The 18,106-nt window shown below is 43.4% G+C and overlaps 1 protein-coding gene across 6 annotated transcripts in view; it reads left to right on the top strand.

Annotated features, from left to right (window-relative positions):
* The window catches only part of rptor (regulatory associated protein of MTOR, complex 1), a 170,026-nt gene that overhangs the window by 133,487 nt on the left and 18,433 nt on the right, over positions 1-18,106 (top strand). For 4 of the 6 annotated variants that reach the window (XM_070973757.1, XM_070973749.1, XM_070973730.1 and 1 more), the window contains 8 exons: positions 419-537; positions 4,502-4,605; positions 5,267-5,444; positions 5,602-5,712; positions 9,653-9,758; positions 13,799-13,913; positions 14,063-14,187; positions 15,287-15,412. In XM_070973757.1, the coding sequence (XP_070829858.1) occupies positions 419-537; positions 4,502-4,605; positions 5,267-5,444; positions 5,602-5,712; positions 9,653-9,758; positions 13,799-13,913; positions 14,063-14,187; positions 15,287-15,412 (984 nt within the window). The remainder of the gene's footprint in view (positions 1-418; positions 538-4,501; positions 4,606-5,266; positions 5,445-5,601; positions 5,713-9,652; positions 9,759-13,798; positions 13,914-14,062; positions 14,188-15,286; positions 15,413-18,106) is intronic. The other 2 variants (XM_070973765.1, XM_070973739.1) reach the window with 1 other exon arrangement.

Here is an 18,106-nt window from a genome sequence, read left to right as displayed (position 1 = left end):
CTGTAGACTGCGTGTGTGTGTGTGTGTGTGTGTGTGTGTGTGTGTGTGTGTGTGTGTGTGTGTGTGTGTGTGTGTGTGTGCCTTGATTAATGATATACATTACCTGACACTGGAGGTCATTTTCCCTCTGCCACCTCAACACATTCAACAGCTGCAGGGGAGGAAAATGACCAGCGCAGGTAGCACGACGCTAATGAAATGAATTGTGCATTCCCACTTAGCTGTTAGCTCTGCTGTGTTAATGAACTTGGATGGGGAGTAATGAGAGTTGTATGTGCAAGAGGGTGTTTTGTGTGTGTGTGTGTGTGTGTGTGTTCATCTACTGTGCATAATTTGTGCGTATTGTCAAACTGACTTTATTTTCTCGACAAATTTAAAGTAGTTGAACTCAATTATTTGCTTTCTGCGTCTTTTCCAGGTGTGTCCTTCAACAGTGTTTACACTCAGATCTGGAGGGTGCTGTTACATCTCGCTGCAGACCCTTTCCCAGAAGTGTCAGATCTGGCCATGAAGGTTCTCAACAGCATAGCGTACAAGGTACGTTGTGGTCCTTGTTTCTTAAAATAAGATAGGACTATTAATCCACCGCTGGGGAAAGTGTTACAGGCAACAGCAATCGTAGCAGGAATATAAAAGGGAATAAAAAATACAGAATGGAAAATAAAAAAATCTATTATATATGTATATACATTCCATACAGAAAAGGGGGGTTAAAAAATAATATTGCTAATGGGGAAAAAAATGAAAATTGCACATAGTGATTGAAAAATTGCATATGCCCATTGCAAGAAACAAGAAACAAATGTTCAAGGGAGAGCTCAGAGATTATCATTAGAGCCGTTGTCAGCTCTGTTAATAATAATATATTTAATGCTGCTTTTCATGGCACTCAAGGTGACCTTACATCATAAAGGACCTGCAATACAATCATACACTAAACAACAATGCACCAGAAAAGAGACATCAGTGCAGTTAACGGTGAGACAACAGAGCAAAGCTTAGCAGTTGAGTGAGAAGACAGTATCGTAGTAAAAATAGGATGCAATCGATGCCATTAAAGTGAGAAAGCTATCTTGAAGAGATGGGTTTTAAGAGCTGTTTTGAATTGTGTAATGGAGTCCAGGGTACGGATGTAAAGGGGGAAGCCTGGGTGCATTACATTTAGTTTTTATCTTGTATTCACTGCTGCTTTTCCTGTATATATTTTTTGTCACTTTTTTGTTTACTTTTTTAAATTCTTGTATATATCCTATGGTTGTCTGTATGTTTTTTGTTCATTGCTACAAAACAATTTCCCAGATTGGGATCAATGAAGAAGCAGTCTAAAGTCTAAGAGAAGGCCCAAGCAGCCATTGTTCTGAGGTTGGTGGTTGGTGCCACCATATGAAGCTTTTTTACTGCTGTGCTCATTAAAAGTCATTTTGAAATGACTATCAACTAATTTTTTAGAGTGTAGAATAGTCAGGGTGTTTCGAATAACCTTTCCGTGTGTCCGTTCTTTTCCACCACATGGTTATGTGGTGGAAAAGCACTTTTTCCAGCACAAGCACCCAAACCCTCCCACTGGCATTTTCCTCTTCCAAAAGGCCATTACTTTTGTGCAAATGCAATTAAGGGCCAATGACTCCCTGAGGCTCGGCAGAGCAGAGCAAAGAGGCGGCTGTAAGTTAAGGAGCAATAATAGCCACTATAGTCCACCACCCATCCAAACCCTTTGGCAAAATTTCTTGTGTTTCCTACCACCAACACCACTGTCCCCTCAGTTACCTTCAGTAAAGCTGCATCTCTGCCATAAGACTCCCTACTGGACTGCAATAAAAAACAACAGGGCTTGATTTACAATATAATGCAATCGACTCGTCTTCTACCAGCTAATGCGCCGCGCTGTCCACATGGCCCTGCAACACACTTCTGTGGTATTAGATTGTGTGTACCTGCAGACCTGAAGTCAACTGAGCAAGCTGCGGTGTCAAATTTATAAAAATTACCACTCTGACAGCCAACATATGGAAACATACAGATTTTCAGCAATGCTAGAATCCCAGGACGCATGACTCAAACAAAAAACAACACAATTCAATCAAGTTCAGCAGCTGTCCCAGACCGTCTGCTTCATCTAGAGGGCTCTGCGAAGAGTAAGAGCTGCAGGCAAAATCCTTCGACTTGAACTTGTTAAATCCCCCAACAGGTAACGCTTACTTTTTAATCAACATGCTCAACATTCATGGACCTGAAACACTTGCAAATGACATGCAGTGGAGACATGTGACCTCATTTAGACTCAAGGAGTAGACTTGGACTTTTTTTACTTTGGCTTTAAACTGGACTTGAACTGATATTTGACTCAGACTTATCTCGATTTGACATGACAGCGATGAGGGGTTGAAGCTCCACCTGTGTTTCCTGTATACCTGCATGGACACGACGAAGAGCAGGTTGACATTTAGAAAAAAATGACGATCCAAACACCTTTAGGAGTCATCATACACAGAGCTTGTTGTTTTTCTTCTTGCAGAGAGCTCGTCATCCCGGGTTCACAAGTGTCAACATTAGCCTGGGGAGTCGAGCTCTTTTAATTAGGATTTTAAATGCCAAATGTTGTTGATCTGTAACAAAGTGAGCTCGGGTTAGGGTTCGCTTCTCACACGATGAACGCATGAAATGCCTTTTTAAATCCTCCCTTTCTTGCTGCATGAGGCTGGGCTGGACGTCATTCATTGAAATCGCATTGTTTCCCTCTGACAAGGAGGTGCAAAACATTACCCTGCAAAGTCCTCAAATGTTTGGATGGAAGCCTCTGCTCTCCTGCCTACTTCAATGAGCCTTGAGAGGAGATTTTGACTTGAGAGGCTTGAATCTTCTCACTGGCCTGATGCAGCAGATACCTCTTCTCACACACTTACTCATCTCCACCAGCGCATCTTCCCTCTGCCACTCCACCATCTCTGCCCCGCTCACCTTCACCACTTCCATGTCATCATCATAGACAGTGTTTGGCACTTTCTCCACCAGCTGAACATCTCAGAAGCACCTTCAATAATTAAACAGGAACATTAAGAGATTTTTCTGAGCCGTCATCAGCTTTGTATCCTACCTGACCCCTCATTAGAGTGGTCTGTGTGCACACACCTACTTGTTTGCTTGCTTGACTCACTTTCCAGCCAATTAATGACGGAGGAAGTTAGGGGAAGCGGGTTGAAGCGGTTGAGCAAGCTGTTTGTCAGCGTGCAGCGAAGCAGCTGGTAGAATCCATTACCCCCATTTCCTGCTAATGTGGGAGTTTTTCATATCTCATTCTCTGGAAAGCTTGTCAGCAGATAAGACGCGTGGCCTCCCGTGTTAGCGTGATGTTTGTCTACCACATGTTGATGATAGGCAAATGTTGATGAATAATCCATGAACATGTTGCATTAATTACATGATTGCTGTTGACTTGCAGCACAAGATACTGTGTTGTTAATGGATGCACACGGACTGTTGAGGGAATAAAGCCTGTGACCTTTTAATGCAGGAAATGCTTGACAACCACTCATCCCCCTTTTGCCTAGTTTTTTTTTTTTTTTTTAATGATCCTTTTATTTAAGCTTTTTCTTTGAGCTTTGCCGCAACCTCTTCCTAACTCTCAAAAATGCTACAGTGTCAATCTGGGTTTTGCTTTTAGAAATGTCTGCTTTCTCTGCATGGTTTCTGCCGTGCACAGATGCCTTCAAACACACAAGCTGCTACCCATCGTCTTTACACACCCTCCAGTCTGTCGAAAATCAGCACATCCTTAACTTATTTCACTTTTCTTTCTATGTCTTTCTCATTATATTGATCTGGTTGTGCTTGAGTGGTAAAGGTTCCTAGATTAGTGCCAGAGCTATTTCCATAATAACCGTTTCAGATGGTTTCATGGCTGTTTTGTTCCATATCCAATTGCCTCTTAATGAAGCGCTAACCGCTAACCCTGGTAACTGATGTCTTTTCCCCATCGCTAATGCAGTAGATAGTATGTGTAAACTTTGCATTAAAAACTTTTCTCTCAGCCTTTTAAACACATGCACACAGAAAAATACTTGCCGCAATTTTCTAATTAGCATGTAAATCAAATCAAAGGCAATCCCGGGTAGTAAAATGCGTTTGCCTGTGCTAACTAGATTTACACTCCACGGAGTTTCTCCACCTGGCTTGAGTAAACAGCAACTCTGCTATTCATCAGAGATGTTTTTGCCTCTATTGTCTTTATTAAGTTTACCTCTCCCTTGTGAGCAGCCATTAGACGACTCACAATGAAGAGGTTATATTGCCTGCTCCGCGTAACGAGATAAAGTTCTGCAAATTCAGACAAACTTTGTGAAGCGTGGCACTTTTCAGACACTGTTACAGTAAGAAGAGTATCCAGAGCTTCTGGTCCTGATCTGTGCGTCCCCTCCTCCCTTTTAACCTCCGATTTCACGTTTCCAGTGGGACGACTCGATGGAGCAAACAGAGAATTAACCCGCGGTTTCTTTGTCGACAGGCAACGATGAACGCTCGGCCTCAGAGGATCCTGGACTCAGGATCTCTCACCCAGTCGGCCCCAGCCAGCCCCACCAGCAAGGGCACGCACATCCACCAGGCTGGGTGAGGAAAGCACTCCAACACACACAGCAGCGTCCAGATATACAGAAAAGTACAGTGAACATACAGCTCACAGCACACTCAGACAGAGACACAGTTTCATTTAATGAGCGAGGCAGTGGGAGGAACCTTCAGATGGAGAACTTTAACTTCTTAGAAAAACAGTTGTTTGCAGGTGAAACCTTCCCGGCTTCCTATAATCTTGTTTTTAGAAAGTTCTGACAATGTTGCCACCTAGCTCAAGGCTGGCAACAAAATGAGAGGCCACACAGTGAGAATACATTGCAGTTCATATAAGCTCTGTAATGTGTGTGTGTGTGTGTGTGTGTGTGTGTGTGTGTGTGTGTGTGTGTGTGTGTGTGTGTGTGTGTGTGTGTGTGTGTGTGTGTGTGTGTGTGTGTGTGCCTGAACAAGAACATGAAGCAAACTAGGGAAAAAAACTTAACAAAATTAGTAACAAAAGTAATAACAAAAAAATCCTAGATATGAAATGACATCGGATATGATATATATTGAAGATGATAATTTATGAAGTTTTCTGTGGGAGAATTTTCTTAACCTGCTGCTGTAGCAGCTAAAGGAATGAAGAGGTGAAGCTGATATCATCTAAGTTCTGCGCTTTGTTTCCCGTCCTGTCCTCCTCTTAATGTCTCTGTTCCTCTAGTGGCTCGCCTCCCATGCCCAGCACCAGCAGCTCCAGTCTGACCAATGAGGTGCCCAAGCCCCCCACCAGAGAGCAGCCGGCCACGCGGCCTCCCTACACCCCCACATTGGGAGGCCAGGCGCCCCACTCCCACCAGTTTCCCCGCACACGCAAGATGTTCGACAAGGGACCTGAGCAGGTAGAGCAGCACTCTGCTGCATGGGTCTGTGTGTGTAGCTCACAATGTGGCTCAACGAAATAGTGTTCAGCAGCAGCAACTTACTCCAGTAAAAGTTGCATATTTTATATTTTTGTTTAGTTTAACCCTTTGAGTTTGTGTGTGTGTGTGTGTCCAGGCAGCGGAGGATAGCGACGAGCCCGGTGGGCACAGGAACTACATCAGTCTCGCCCTCCAGACGGGCCTGTGTGACTGGAGCGCCAAGTATTTCGCTCAGCCTGTCATGAAGGTAGTGTCACCGTCTCTCTGCTCATTTCCATCCGTTGGTCCTTTTTCACCGTCTCACTCTGCCCTGCCGGTGTGAGTCAGATGGCCGTCCTTTATATGTGTGTGTGCATTTGTTTTGTTTTTTAATTCAATAAGTCTGAAGATTGTGCTTCACAGTGAAAACAGAACAAGCAGCTTGTCAGTTGAGTTATAGCTTTGATGGAAAGCAGGTGACGCATGATTGAATTAAAAGAGAAAAAGAGCCAATCCATCCCTTTTTTAATCAATAATTTAAGACCTATATTTTCTTGTTATTGCTCCACCATGCAATCTAGTTCTTGAACAGCATCTTTATGTGGTTGCTAAGCAACAAAAAATAAGTGATATGATATGTAATTTTCCCCTTTTTACGTAAATATTTATGTGAAGTGGTGTCATAGGTGCACGTTCGTCATGGATTTTACAATTGAGGAGTGACTGAACCATCTGAAGACATGAACTCGGAGTAGAATGTCTTTTAGGAAATAATAAGTCCTATAGAAAACAGCAGGGTGGGGACCAGTCACAGTGTGAGAAAGTACCTGCTGCTTGTCCAAGATGGCTTTCCTGAATAATTGAGCTCTCTGAGCTCCATAAGTTAACATCCTCCCGAGTGAAATTTAAGATTAAAAGAAGTGCTTTTTACCATGCACAGTAGTTGGTGCCAAATTTTGTAATATTAAATCAAGCCTCTGTCTGTTTAAATGCCCTTAACAGTCCATTCTCTCAGGAAAGGAAGAAGAAAAGCAAATTATGTCAGCACATTTTCCTGAGGTTTAGCAAAGAAGGAGGGAATTATTTTAAAAAAGGGTTGAGCATGAGGGTCAAATAGAGGAGAAAATACAAAGTTTGGGACCAGAGAAGACAAATGAATAAGAAAAATATAAGAAATTCATGTGTGCAAGAGAGAAGAAGTGACTGATACAGAAAGAGTGAGGAGAAAAGTAGATTTTCATCAAATGAAATATTTACGGCACGAAGACATTTGGGGCAAAAAGAGGAGTGAGGAGAGAGAGTGCACAGAAATGAAAAAGTAAGAAATGATGAAAATATTTGAAAAGAAGAGAAGACACCAAGGGGCAGAGAGTGGAGGGAGGAGAAACAGGGGTGGTGAAATGAAGTAAAACTGTATAAAGGGCTTGGCAGCAGGAGGAACAGGATGAAAAGACGGAGCCAGAAGTGGCAACAAAAGGTGATGAAAAGCAGAGAGATGATTGGAAGGAAAGAGTGAGTGAAAGAGCAGGCGGAGGAGGAGGAGGAGGAGGAGGAGGAGGGAAGGGTTTTGCCGTAGCGCAAATCAGAACGCTGTGTTGGCAAAATTTTGAGTGCTGCCATAAAACTCCACCCCATTACAAAGCTGTGTGCGCGTGTGTGTACGCCTCAAAGTCTGCACACAGGTTATCATATCACTGTGTCAGCAGCATGACAGCAAAATGTGTGTGTATGTTTGAGAGAGAGTGTATCCACACCTACAGTTTTAGGGGTGTGTGAGAAGCAAGCACATTGAACACTCTCTTCACACGAGGCTGTGTGATTACAAGAAATAGGTCCACAGCTGAAGGTTCCTATGTGTGTGTGAGAAAGAGAGAGAGTTAAGTTAAGGAGAGAGGAAGTGAGAGAGCAAGAGCAGCGGTTACAAACAGAGTTGACCAAAAGTAAGTGGACACCCCTGAATGACACGTTCACAATCACATATGGGTGGAATGTTTTGGTGTCAACATACTTTTGGCAATAGAGTGCACTAGGAATTTCACACACACACACACACACGCACATTTTTTTTTCTACATTTCTCATTATGCATTGCATTAGCAGCTGACACAGGGCAGAACCACAACCCTGGGATCCACAGTATCAGCTGGCTCTTACCTTGGCGCACACACACACTTTTCCTCCATCTCAGGTGTGGGAGTCCGTCAGTCTCGGTCTGACTGCTAAATTTGCCTCCTCTCAGGCTCGGTCAGGAACCCTGAAGCCCTAGAGACACTGAATGTGATGTACAGATAAAGTTTGGATGCACGCTCACAGAAACACTCTCATGCACATATGTGTTTATTCACAGGCTCCACTCCGAGGTGTTAAAATGTGCCGTGTGTTTCCCTTAAAGCAACATGCACAGAGTGAAGTCATTACAGGAATATTGATTATACACAGTAGTAGTGTAGTCACATGGCACTGTGTGTGTGTGTGTGTGTGTGTGTGTGTGTGTGTGTGTGTGTGTGTGTGTGTGTGTGTGTGTGTGTGTGTGTGTGTGTGTGTGTGTCAGGGTATTGAGCATTCAGCAGGCCTCGCTGTGGAAATGTGCTTAATAAGCACACACTAGCTTTTAAAGTCACACTGGCACAGTTTTTCTCTGTGGTTTACACTCTGTTGTTTATTTATTGGTCTATCAAATATGCATAATGATAGCACACTCCAAGATTTTGATGGATAATTTTAATACTTTAAACTCCAAAATGACATAAAGCAGCTTTATATTACATTCTGCATATTTAATATCACGTCCAAAAAGGGACTCGTCCTGTTCTCTTCAAATGAAGTCTGTGGGGGCCATTTTGTTACATAAGACCTAATAAAGCTACATTTTCATATTGTATCATTCTGCTCAACAGATGTGATCCGATGTGACTGTACAAGATTAGCTTGACACCTTCACTCATTATCTGAGTAACCGCATGAGCTCCACTTAACATTGGAGCTGCAAAGTGATCCCGGCGATTACTTGCTCGGTGACATCATTCGAGAACATGCCTCCGTGATGACACACACCTGTACATCTCTGCTGAAAGAAAGAAAGACATCCCTTTATTTGTCACACCACATAGTACATGCACACACACGCCATGCTTGGTGAAATCTTCACCACTTTTGACCCATCCTGCCTCCACGGCAGACCAGGAGCCGTGGGCTGCCAGCCGCCCGGCGCCCAGTTTCTTTTCCGTCACTTTTGGTCAGGTGGTGATCTTCATGCATGTTTTTAGAGGGGGGGGTTCATTTTATGAAGGATCCCCCAGGTGAACACGGGGAGAACGCCACACAGAAAGGCCCCTTTCCTCGAGATAAGGGGCAGCAGGCATGGTGGAGGACACGCCCTCAGCACCCCAGGTGGGAAGCGAACCCAGGACCTCCTAGCTGTGAGGTGACAGTGTTGCCAATAAGCTGTAGACTCCATTACAAGCTGAATTCTCTTGGAGCAACTAGAGCATTCGAATCCACGGAGTGGCTCCTTTTTTCCTCCACATGCAGCTGCAGTGGAGGTCAGTGTGCCTCCCGCTCACTGAAACTCCTGCCAGTCGTCCTCTCTCAGTTCGACCGTAAAAAGAGAAAAACGAACTGCATACTGCACAAGTTAACTTGACTTAATGTGCATTCATTTTAGTATGCCGATAAAAAGCAAGATCTTAAGGTTATTGTCTAACTTTTTGTCGCATTATTGCATGCTCAGATGTACACAAAACATAAATACATTTCATAGATTCTAGCAGTAATATTTCACATCTCAGCCTCTCAAAAATCACCATCAGTTCTACGGTGCTGAGTTTTGTCCAGCACATTTTGACATTGTCACTGTCATGAAGTGAGCATGAACTAACGCCTGAAAAATGAAACCCTCACCAGAGAGTAGACTCACAGTGGTCCTCCTGGTGAACGACAGTACCATGGAACAAAGTAACTTCAACAGGTTTAAACAGCTTACTCATCACTGTTCACACTAGCTTGCATACATGCTGCACTCCACTCGTTTCCTTCTAGTTTCCTTCTCTTCCCCCTCCTGTTTATTTTTTTCTCCCTGCTGCTGACTGCAGACTCTTCCTGCAGGCGCTTGGTGCCCTCTTTTGGACTTTGAAGTCAAACTGTGCCGATACCCCTTACCGTTTCATTTAACTCTCTCTCTCTCACCATTTGTTAACTCATTCTGTCAGATCCCAGAGGAGCATGACCTGGAGAGTCAGGTGAGGATGGAGCGGCAGTGGAGGTTCCTGAGAAACACACGAGTAAGAAGGCAGAGCCGATGCATCACGCAAAGAGGTCAGTGACACACACACACACACACACACACACACAAACAGACTGATGTATTCCCATATGTACATTAGGGCTCTGTCTGGCAGGAAGAGTCCTTTTACAGGTTGTTTACTTTGGTAGAAGGAAACCTGAACTGCACTTTAAATGCAGAATTCATTTGCACAGATATTACTGAAAATCAGATTAAATCAATTATCAAAATGTCATCCCAGGTTTTAATCACTTTGGCATTTCGTGACATGACTGCTCTTATATCTTCTAAAATGTGAGGGTATTTATGGAGCACATTTTGATATGCAAATCAAAATAATTAGTCAGGCAAGCATTAGAAAATACAATGAAGGCTGAAAAGATGAACAAAAATAAAGAACATGTAAATATCAGGTCTAATCTCAAAAAAGATGAAAATGATTAAGAAATAAACACACGCTGAATATTTAAAACTCAATTAATTAATATTTCTTATTAACAGTTACTAAATGTAATGTGAATGGGTCACTCTAAGGGACAACCCCCCAATGAGCACCAACTCTAGCTCTGTGGAACCTTTTAGCCTGTTTTAGCCCATTGTTTTGGTTTCATGGAACATTTTTTCCCATTTCCAGTGCTCTGATAAACCCACTGTAGATTACCTGCTCGGCACCAAACAGCAGGCAGACACAGTGAGTGACTAGCTGGTAAAGAAAGAAGCGAGCTAAAGATTTTTTTTATTTTTATTTTTATTTTTTTTGACAAAAGCTTAGTGGAGAGTATTGGACTCACACTGGTCTGATTGCAGATACACAACTTCAGATGAATGCTAACGTTGCTGTCATTCAGTTCAGTCTGTAAATGGGCAACTGTTTGCTAACATGTCAGCCATTACAGCTGAACTGTAAGGTGACGTGAGACGTTTGTTCTTTTAGTTTGATGTGGAGTTCTTCCGCCCCCACCTACCCAACAATATTAACTTCAGGAAATTGTGGCACCACCATGTTTATTTGCTTTGTATGACTTGTAGCAGCTCTAAATAACTATAACCAAAAAAAAAAAAAAATGCATATTTATGTAAATGACTTTTCTCACAGGCTGCACAGTGGCACAGCAGGTAGTGCGCGTGCCTAATAGCAAGAAGGATGGCGGTTCAATTCCTGGGTCGGGCCTTTCTGTGTGAAGTTTGCATGTTCTTCCCGTGCATGCGTGGGTTCTCTCCGGGCACTCCGGCTTCCTCCACAGACCAAAAACATGCTCATTAGGTCAATTGGTGACTTTAAATTTCCCTTAGGTGTGAATGGTTGTCTGTCTTGTGTGTTGCCCTTCGATCGACTGGCGACTGGTCCAGGGTGTACCCCGTCTCTTGCCCGTTGACAGCTCGGATAGGCTCCAGCCCCCCCGCAACCCCGAAAGGGATAGGCGGTATAGAAAATGGATGGATGGATGGACATTTTTCACCAAAGGTTCGAGGTCCAACAATTGAACCTCGAGGGACTCCATATGCCACATTGATCTGCTCGGTTACACATTTACTGATGGATAAAAAATAGTCTTTGTCTTACATGATGGGATTCTTACTATTTTACAAGTCATTCTCTTTGGTCAGCAGTGTCAAATCCAGTGCTGAGATCACGCAAACAGAGACTTTGCCAGAATGATGTTTAATTGCTTTTGGAGCCTTGATGAGGGCAGAGTCTGGCCAAATGGCCAAACACCAGGTGTAGATGGTGCAGCTTTGCCTCAGACATGTGAGTGAGTGGGCAGATGATTTGCAGTGATGAGAGAGGATTGATTTAAAATCGATCAATAGTCAGAAACAACCTCCTTTATGAGTCACAGGACTCCCCTCGCAGACACACACACACACACACACACACACACACACACACACACACACACACACACACATTAAAGAGCCCGTGTTGCCAGCATACACACAGACTCCCCAAGTGAAGTGAGAGCTTTCTCAAACAGAATAGCTAACACCCCGACGTCAGTTCACACACACACACACACACACACACACACACACACACACACACACACACACACACAGGAGTCACGAGGCAATTGGCGTCAGAGCCTCGGCTCTTGCACATGTCTCTCCCGCTCTTTCTGACTGCTCTCTAAATCACCCAGTTCCCCTCTATACTCAGATTTTTGAGAGAGAAGTAGTAGGATTGCCCTCATTCAGTCTGTTCCCTCCAGAGAGAAACGAGACGAGAGGAGGAGGGAGGGTGGGACGGAGGTAGAGGAAGGCTGAGGATGGAGGAGGTGAGAAAGAGGCAGGAAGGCTCGAAATAAGACGAGCAAAAAAAAAGGGCGAGAGAAATATTCTGGCTGTGAACCTGATTTGATTTTCTTGTCTTGTTGATGCAACATTTACACTCATCACGATGCAGTTCTAATGTCCTCGGGATAGTTTCATATTTTACAGTAGTTTCATATTGAATGTGCCGTCAAACAGCACAAACAACAACAAATCGATGATGATCTTGCTCAGCCTTTAACCAAGAACCTCACCCTCGTATCTGTTTTTCCCCCTAACTGCATTTCTTCCAACAAAGCTGCATCTGTGATGAATTCATGATGGATTTTCCCTCATTCTTCTTCCTCTCATTATGATGGTCTCAGGAGTGCGCTCAGGTAGCCAAGGACAGGCTGGTGAAGCAGTATGTGTTGTTGCCATGACAACATATGGTGAGGCAGTGAAGTTATGGGTTGTACGAATATGTTGGCACAGCGTTGTATTCCACTGAAATCTGCCAAAGGGGTACACAACTAGACTTTTTTCCTCCGCTTTGAATCTCCCACCGTAGACTGCCATATGTTGTGTTTGCTTTTCTTGCCTCGCCTCGAGTCCTGCTGTTATTTTGTGCCGAGCAGTGCTGTAATCCTTTCTTGTTCCCGTCATTCACTCCAGTATGATCTGGTTTTTAAAATAGTTCTAAAGGCCTTCTTACTATTTATTTATTTCTCCTCTTTTTTTTCCCCTCTGCTCTGTCTTATCCCATTTGCAGCTACAAATTCTCAGTTCCCCCACGGGCATTAATCAAGCTTCATCTGAATTTAGAGAATACATTTTGTACCAACAAGTACTCAGAGCATCCTGAAATTAGCCATCCTGAGTTGCAGCACTTTGCTGTTGAACTCATTCTTACACATGGTGTGTTCGAGAGATATTAAAAATTATATTTAGGATTTTTTCTCAGCATCTGACTCGAGCAAGCATTAGTTTATGCACTGGCTACATCGGAAATTGCTAATTTTCCCTTATCACTGCATTTTGAGGGGTTTCTATGGTGAATACATGTTCACACTCAGAACTCAGACAATAAAATGGTAAATGTGGTGGATGTTGTGTAGAGATTATGGACACCGTCTGCATTCCTGCAGAGCATTCTCTATGATTAACAAACCCCATGAGAAAACAATAATGAATTCCAATTGACATTAAATGAATCCTCTATTACATGTATTGTCTGAAAGCCTGATCTGTCTCATTCCTCTGTGCCTCCATTATTGTCCACAAACACACATCAGTGAGCCACACTATTGCATGGTGACATGTTCCTTCATTACCATCAACGAGGGCATTGCAGTTTATTTTAGCGTCCTGCTGCCTGTAATCACCAGTGCAACAAATGTTTATAAATCCACAGCTGAAATATGTCCAGTCCATCTGCGAAAAGCTACAGTGCTCAGCTTTTTGAAGAAAGAGTCCTTTTAAAAACCAAACTATGTATTTGAGACCTGTTTCTAAAGATTTATCATTCAGAAGGACCAGGTGGGCTTAGGGCAGATAGCTTGGTAAGGTCCAAAAGTCAAGTAAGCACGATATGGTGAGAGCTTTATTGTTGGAGGTTCTGGCTATTTCCTGCAAGCAGTCTGTACAATTACAGGCCCAGTACATACCAACCTCAAGAAGGTAGAGAAGATTTTATTTGTTCCATTTTTGCCAGCGCCTGTTGCTGTAGAAGCTTGAAAGTGAGCAGGTTCAGGGTGGCAGGATGTGGAACTCAAGAAATGCTCTTCCTTTTTACGCTTGCTCCCATTCTGGCTTGTTACAGGTGTTTCCCGACTGGATGATCAAATATTCATCAACCGAAACCCTGGAGTCCCGTCTGTTGTGAAGTTCCACCCCTTCAACACCTGCATCGCTGTGGCTGACAAGGACAGCATCTGGTCAGAGACAGAGAACACACTCAGTCTGGAAAACAGTATCAGCATTCAGACCGTTATGCAGATGATTCAGCTTCATACATGATGGTTTTAAAAGTAAAACAGATCAAATGGATAATGTGTGTGTGCGTGTGTGTGTTTGTTCGCTGTAGTTTCTGGGATTGGGAGAAGGGCGAGAGGCTGGACTATTTCTATAATGGAAACCCTCGTTACACTCGCATCACAGCCATGGAGTACCTGAACGGACATGACTGTTCATTACTGCTCACCGCAACAGGTTTGACACACCAACACACTCACTCACTCACTCACTCACACACACACACACACACACACACACACACACACACACACACACACACACACACACACACACACACACACACACACACACGCGCGCGCACGCACATGAACACACTCACATAGGTGCTGCAGAGAGTGATAACTCAAGTTAGAGATCAGTTAGATTTTCAAATGTTCACACTCAGCAGCAGAGTGGAAATCACACTGAGACTCATTTGCAGCAGCAACAAGCCTTAAACACTTGACTCTTACCCCCACAAACACACACACACATGCAAAGCACTCATGTGTATTCATCATTATTCATTAACTGAACAAAGCGATTACCCTCCATGGCTTTATCTTCATAACCCAGAGGACCTGCAGCCGAGCACTCTGTATTTTGTTTAGTCTTAACAGTGAAACATCAAACGAAGAATGAAGGCTGTATTTCATCGCACACCTCCTGACACCTTGATAAAAGCTCAGGGATTAATGATAATAAATTCCATCTCATCAAAATGTAATGTGCACTTATTCGGTTCTTCTCCATCAGTCATGCCGTGAAGGATATCAGGGAGGACGGTAGTTCTAAAAAATACACAGCGTTAAAAAAGGAAAACGCAGAATGTAAATCAAGTGGAGACTTTTATGGGGTGTAATAGCTCTGTCATAAGAGTGCATGGGTGTGTTTTATGCTAAGCTCGGTGTCTTAGCCTCGTCTGAGCTGCTGTGTTCAGACAGAGTTAGAGACTTGTGCTTCACTTTGTTTCTCACGGACAGAACACGTTTAGGCAAAGAGCCTTTCTGATGCTGCTCTGCTTATTGATGTAAGTGTGTGTGTGTGTCCGTGTCCATGTCCATGGTCAAGTCGTGCTGTGTGTTTTGAAAGAGTCTGACTTCAAGGTTTTCATCAAATGTTCAGCACAATTCAACACACACTACTGTTAAGAATACAAACGAGTGTCGGTCCTTGTTGCCTTAGCCTTTGCTCTGCGCTGCATCTCTTCATCCATATTCCTGTGTTGGCTCTCACTCTTTACTTCCCTCTCTCTATCTCCCTGTGTCCATCCTCACCCCTCCCTTTTCTTCAGACGACGGAGCGTTACGTATCTGGAAGAACTTTGCTGACCAGAAGAACCCAGAAATGGTGACGGCATGGCAGGGCCTTTCTGACATGCTGCCCACTACCAGAGGTCAGCCCTCCGCCAGCGCTCACAGTAAAGATCAACGCTCTATTTTACTATCCGCCCCCCATCCACCCACTCATACAGTACTTCCTGTAGTAACTCGCCAACTGCCCCACTGTTCACCCCATTCCAGTCATACTTCCCCACCTACAGAGCAGCCAGGTAGGACAGGAGTTTAATGCCTTCTCTCATTTTCGGTGCTTTTATCGAACCATCCAGGTTTGAGTCCTACAACCTTTACCTGCAGCAGCTTTTTGGAGAATTTAAGCAGACCCAGATTAAGGTATTGAATGGGTTTTCGGTAAAAAGCCTGAGATTAGGTGCTTTATGTGGCTCAATCAAGCTTACATTTAGCTCTGTACGACAACGACATCCAGTTCCAACAAACCTGATTCCAAAAGAGTTGGGACGCTGTGTAAAATGTAAATAAAAACAGAATGCGGTCATTTCCAAACAAACTGTGTTCACTGACAACAGTTTTCCAAAGTGTTCCTGAGTCCATGTTGTAATCTACTTTATCCAATCATGTGTTCAAAAAGTGGTGAACCTCTCTCCATCCTCGCTTGTGAACGGCTGAGCCTTTCCAGGATGCCCCTTTCATACCCAATCATGATACTATCACCTGTTACCAATGAACCTGTTTACCTGTGGAATGTTCCAAACAGGTGTTTTTGGAGCATTCCACAACTTTCCCAGTCTTCAGTTGCTCCTGTCCCACCATGCTTGAAATGTGTTACTGCATTAAGTTCAGAATGAGGAGATATTTGCAGAAATCAATGAAGCTGATGAGGTGAAACATTAACTACTGTATATTGTCTTTGCACTGTCTTTGCACACTCACACATGATCACATTCTGTTTTATTTATGTTTTACTCAACTTCTTTGGAATCAGTGTTGTATAATGACACATAGTATTACATACTGCCTAACATTAGCACAGAGAATGATAAAGTCATTGAGTCAATGCAGTCATGTCAGTTGTGCAGCAATATCTGCCAAAAGTTTGCTAACATTAGCTAACATAAGCTGCTGCTCATACCAGATCATGTCAGGCTGTAGCGGAAAATCCTCAAGTGTGTTGAACTGACTAAGGGATGATTTTATTGCTTCTGAATTTTGCAAGAGGTTGAATGTTATTCCCTCTTTGAAGGGTCACATAGTCACTCTGTAAATTGTCCCATGAGTGAGACATGGAGAAAAGGATAACATTCATAGAAAGTGAACCACTGCAGGTTTGCCTGAAGAGTGACTCTGCATTGATGCAATGTTAGCTTCCCAAAAACAGGTACAGAACATTTGCTCTTGAATACTGCTAAATATTATGTTGATTTGGAAAATTAGATCATACAGCAAAAGTAAGAAATATCCTTGGACTTTCCTTTGTAATGTAAGGTTACATTAAAAATCAGTGTACTTATGAAGGATGTCTTACAAAAACACTGGACTATTACACAGCGCGATACAATGTGACAGCACCACAGTCAACAACCTCAAAAATGGCTGTTAAGCATAGGATTTATAGCAGAATGCAAAGTTTTGAGTTTTTAAATCTCTGTTTAAAAAGTGAGCCTAATGAGAGTTTTTGAATGGTGGAGACAGTGAAGTTATTAGAACCAACCTCACCAAACCCAGCCAAAGTATCCCGCTCACTCACGATAGCACAGCATATGTCTGAACTGTCATCAATAAGCACCTAAAATAAGGGGGTCGTCAGCATTGTCAGTACGTGAGCACACACAGACCAGACCACTAAACCAAGTCCAGCAGAGGATGTCACATATGTTCTTACCAATAACTGATTGGACCCGATGCAGTTCAACACAGTTCAGTCCTCCTTGGTGGCAGGTTTTGGATAAATTCAGACTCCTGACTCACAGGCGTCTGAATTGTGTTCCATCAGTCAAACGTCACACTAACCTGAAGCCAGTCGTCACCTTCACCTGTCTTAAACTGTCACATGTGCCGCATCCATCGTATATCTGTCGAGGAGAGTTTAACCTACATTCAAAGTCAGTTTCTCTAAGAACACATCTTCAGGTAGATTACTAGCCGTGCTCTGCTCAGAATACGGTCCGTGTTGCTTGAATATAATTCCTGGTTTTAAACTTGGACTGTGAACGTTGGTGGATTTTCTGCCATGTTTACCTTCTGTGTTGACACACTTCCATAATTCGTGAGGCAGAGTTATTCGCAAATATTTGAACCAGGCCTGACACCCACAGCACACACTTGTCAGAGACATCCACCCACCTCTGTGATGTGCCAGGTTACCCACACACACACACACACACACACACACACACACACACACACACACACACACACTCTCTCTCTCTCTCTCGCTCGCTCTTTCTTTCTCGACAACTCCGTGTTTTTCTGCCTCGAGTGTTTCCCAGCCGTTGCTTTTAGCTAGGGAGGTTTTTAGGCAAACTGTCAGTGATAGGAATAAATGTATGCTCCGACTAACACTTGTTTACCTCTTTTTTTAAACATAAATTAACCATCTACCACGCTTTTGTCTGTTTTGATAGAGTTTTTGAAATGATCTGAGTCCCGGTGTAACAGCATGAGCACATGTGACCGTGGTACTGTGTGGGCGGACGACTTTGATATAGCATTTTTAAAACACTCCCAGATAGAATAAGATACATGTTTGGCTAATTGGCAGCTGAGCTGTCAGGATGTGTCTGTGTCCGCCCGTTGCGCGCACATATGTGACTCCA

Source organism: Chaetodon trifascialis, chromosome 2 (genome assembly GCF_039877785.1).
Source record: "Chaetodon trifascialis isolate fChaTrf1 chromosome 2, fChaTrf1.hap1, whole genome shotgun sequence".
Classification (NCBI taxonomy): Eukaryota; Metazoa; Chordata; class Actinopteri; order Chaetodontiformes; family Chaetodontidae; genus Chaetodon; species Chaetodon trifascialis.
The sequence above is the reverse complement of the archived record's forward strand: the minus strand, read 5'-3'. Positions and strand labels throughout refer to the sequence as shown.